At 42.1% G+C, this 3,970-nt stretch overlaps 1 protein-coding gene across 1 annotated transcript; it reads left to right on the plus strand.

The window, feature by feature from the left end:
• The first annotated feature begins 387 nt into the window (after positions 1 to 387).
• On the plus strand, positions 388 to 3,763 carry LOC143677242 (serine/threonine-protein phosphatase 4 regulatory subunit 3A-like). The gene is made up of 2 exons (XM_077152990.1): positions 388 to 1,717; positions 1,757 to 3,763. The coding sequence occupies exons 1-2, from the start codon at positions 491 to 493 to the stop codon at positions 2,990 to 2,992; spliced, it is 2,463 nt and encodes an 820-aa protein (XP_077009105.1). The 5' UTR covers positions 388 to 490; the 3' UTR covers positions 2,993 to 3,763.
• The last annotated feature ends 207 nt before the right edge of the window (positions 3,764 to 3,970 follow it).

The following is a 3,970-nucleotide window of genomic DNA, read 5'->3' on the forward strand; positions in this document are numbered from 1 at the left end:
GCAGTGGTAGCAGTAGCAACAAGGGTTAGGGGGCCCGTTGGTTTAGAACATTTTAAGCAGGAGGAGCAGATCCACCGACTGCGGTGGCACGACCAGATAGGAGGAAGGAAAACAATGGCGGCGGTGGCGGCCTGAGGAGGCGGCGGCGACGCGGGAAGCGACTTTGAGGAGTTTATGGCGAATGCTGGAGAAAAGCAGTGACGGGCACCTCGAGTTCTTAGCGCGGCGAGGCAAAAGGCCGGGTGGAGCTTTGCGCCCCTTTCTCGGGGCGGCCCGGCTCGCCAGGCCTGAACAATAGTGCCAAGGCGGCGGAGGCGAGGAAAGGCGGCGGCCCAAAGATTAGTCCCGGGAGCAGGCCATGCGGACAGCGGCACGACCCGGTGGCAGCCAGTGGCTGCTGTGAGGCCAGGGAGTGGTCGGCTTGCGGGCTCCCTCCCGCCGCCTCCGAATCCCAGGCGACTTCGGCGGGATCCCCGCCCCCGTTGGCACGATGACCGACACCCGGCGGCGGGTAAAGGTTTACACCCTCAACGAGGATCGTCAGTGGGACGACCGGGGCACCGGACATGTGTCGTCGGGCTACGTGGAGCGGCTAAAGGGCATGTCCCTGCTTGTCAGGGCCGAGAGCGACGGTTCTCTGCTTTTAGAATCAAAAATCAATCCTAACACTGCATACCAGAAACAACAGGACACTTTGATTGTGTGGTCTGAAGCAGAAAATTATGACTTGGCCCTTAGCTTTCAAGAAAAAGCTGGATGTGATGAAATTTGGGAAAAAATATGTCAGGTTCAAGGAAAGGACCCTTCAGTGGACATTACTCAGGACCTTGTGGATGAATCAGAAGAGGAGTGTTTCGATGATATGTCATCACCAGGTGTAGAATTGCCATCTTGTGAACTAAGTCGCCTGGAAGAAATTGCGGAACTTGTGGCATCATCTTTACCATCCCCCCTTCGTCGTGAAAAACTTGCACTAGCACTGGAAAATGAGGGTTATATTAAAAAGCTCTTAGAGCTTTTTCATGTGTGTGAGGATTTGGAAAATATTGAAGGACTGCACCACTTGTATGAAATTATCAAAGGCATCTTCCTCTTGAATCGAACTGCTCTTTTTGAAGTTATGTTCTCTGAGGAATGTATAATGGACGTCATTGGATGCTTAGAATATGATCCGGCTTTATCACAACCACGAAAACATAGGGAATTTCTAACAAAAACAGCCAAGTTTAAAGAAGTGATTCCCATATCAGATCCGGAGCTGAAACAAAAAATTCATCAGACTTACAGAGTTCAGTATATACAAGATATGGTTTTACCTACCCCTTCAGTCTTTGAAGAAAATATGTTATCAACACTTCATTCCTTCATCTTTTTCAATAAGATAGAAATTGTTGGTATGTTACAGGAAGATGAAAAATTTCTGACAGATTTGTTTGCACAACTAACAGATGAAGCAACAGATGAGGAGAAAAGACAGGAATTGGTTAACTTTTTAAAAGAATTTTGTGCATTTTCCCAAACGTTACAACCTCAAAACAGAGATGCTTTTTTCAAGACATTGTCAAACATGGGCATATTACCAGCTTTAGAAGTCATCCTCAGCATGGATGATACACAGGTGCGAAGTGCTGCTACTGATATATTCTCATACTTGGTTGAATATAATCCATCCATGGTACGAGAGTTTGTCATGCAGGAGGCACAACAGAATGATGATGTAAGTAAGAAGTTAACAGAGCAAAAAATAACCAACAAGGATATTCTGCTTATCAACCTCATTATAGAACATATGATTTGTGATACAGATCCTGAACTTGGAGGAGCAGTCCAACTTATGGGCCTGCTTCGAACTTTAGTTGACCCAGAGAACATGCTAGCCACTGCCAATAAAACAGAAAAGACTGAATTTCTGGGTTTCTTCTACAAACATTGTATGCATGTTCTCACAGCTCCGTTATTGGCAAATACAACAGAAGAGAAACCTAGTAAAGATGATTTTCAGACGGCCCAGTTATTGGCACTTGTATTGGAATTGTTAACATTTTGTGTGGAACATCATACCTACCACATAAAGAACTACATTATTAATAAGGATATCCTCCGGAGAGTGTTAGTTCTTATGGCCTCAAAGCATGCTTTCTTGGCATTATGTGCCCTTCGATTTAAGAGAAAGATTATTGGATTAAAAGATGAGTTTTACAACCGCTACATAATGAAAAGCTTTTTGTTTGAACCAGTGGTCAAAGCATTTCTCAACAATGGATCCCGCTACAATCTAATGAACTCTGCCATAATAGAGATGTTTGAATTTATTAGAGTGGAAGATATAAAATCATTAACTGCTCACGTAATTGAAAATTACTGGAAAGCACTGGAAGATGTAGATTATGTACAGACATTTAAAGGATTGAAACTGAGGTTTGAACAACAAAGAGAAAGGCAAGATAATCCCAAACTTGACAGTATGCGTTCCATTTTGAGGAATCACAGATATCGAAGAGATGCCAGAACACTGGAAGATGAAGAAGAGATGTGGTTTAACACAGATGAAGATGACATGGAAGATGGAGAAGCTGTCATGTCTCCATCTGACAAAACTAAAAGTGGTGATGATATTATGGATCCAATAAGCAAATTCATGGAAAGGAAGAAATTAAAAGAAAGCGAGGAAAAGGAGGTGCTTCTGAAAATGAATCTTTCTGGTTGGCAGAGCCCAAGCTTCAAGCTTTCCCTCTCTAGTGGAACAAAGACTAATCTCACTAGCCAGTCATCTGCAACAAATCTGCCTGGTTCTCCAGGATCACCTGGATCCCCTGGATCCCCTGGCTCTCCTGGATCTGTCCCTAAAAATACATCTCAGATGGCAGCTATTACTACCAAGGGAGGCCTCGTGGGTCTGGTAGATTATCCTGATGATGATAAAGATGATGATGAGGATGAAGACAAGGAAGACATGCTACCATTGTCAAAGAAAGCAAAATTTGAGTCGTAATAATGGCAACTGTCTACAATCAGTACCTGTTGAAAAAACTGGTTCTCTACCCCTCCCCCCTAAAAAATCCACAACAAAGCAGTGGTCTCTTGTGAATGATTGACACAGATCAGCCTCATACACTTGACTTCTGCTCATCAAGTGCCAATTCAATGAGCAGGTGGAGGGGGGTATTACACATATAGGGGAAAGACTTAAATCTTTGAGCTCTCCAGCTTGGACCACACATTGCCCTTTTCTCAGGGAAGGAAATGGAAACAAAAAGCCAACCAGGCAGAGGTTTCATAATGGAACTCTGGATTGACTGGTCAGTTGCTACAATCAGAATATGCTTTCTTGGACCATGTTTGAGGCTCAGAAGAATGGGCTATTCTGCCATAATTCTTCATGAGTTAAAAGAATGCCAGCAGTTTCTTTATATAAAGAGACCTGCCTTTAAAATCATACATTCTGAACATTTTAGTCAAGCTACAACAGGTTTGGAAAACCTCTGTGGGGGAGGGGCGGATATAAAATTTCCTCTTTTTTATCTGTTCCCTTTGCCCTTCAGAACTGCAGATTTTTTTTTAAGTGGGGATTTGTCCCTACTTGATTAAAGATTGAGTGGAATTCTAGATGTGGTCATTTGTGTCATAATTTTTTTGTTTCATTTTATTTTTTATTTTTCTTGCTTCCCTGTGTGTATGCTTCATTGTTGAGTATATATATTTGGGACCATTAAAACTTTTTTGATGTAAGATAACCTAACGTTGTGCTAGTACCTGTTTTACCATATGTAATTTTTATTCTACATCACAGTTCTTAATTTGTTTAGAGTTTTATGAAAGATGGTATAGTTTTTATTGACAAAAAGCAAAGTAATCTTACAACTATGTGCATACAAAAGCAATACTATTTTGTGACTAAATATTTTATATTAAAATTTACATCAGCAACTGTCTTGAGAATTCAGGGAAATAGAGTGGAATTTAAAACTTC

The sequence above is a fragment of the Tamandua tetradactyla genome, chromosome 3 (genome assembly GCF_023851605.1).
Source record: "Tamandua tetradactyla isolate mTamTet1 chromosome 3, mTamTet1.pri, whole genome shotgun sequence".
Lineage (NCBI taxonomy): Eukaryota > Metazoa > Chordata > Mammalia > Pilosa > Myrmecophagidae > Tamandua > Tamandua tetradactyla.

Excerpts from the sequence above, each read along its gene's own strand:
- LOC143677242 (XM_077152990.1), top strand. The coding sequence starts at position 491 with ATGACCGACACCCGGCGGCGGGTAAAGGTTTACACCCTCAACGAGGAT. Across the intron at positions 1,718-1,756 it reads AGGCACAACAGAATGATGAT|GATATTCTGCTTATCAACCT; the intron begins GTAAGTAAGAAG and ends ATAACCAACAAG.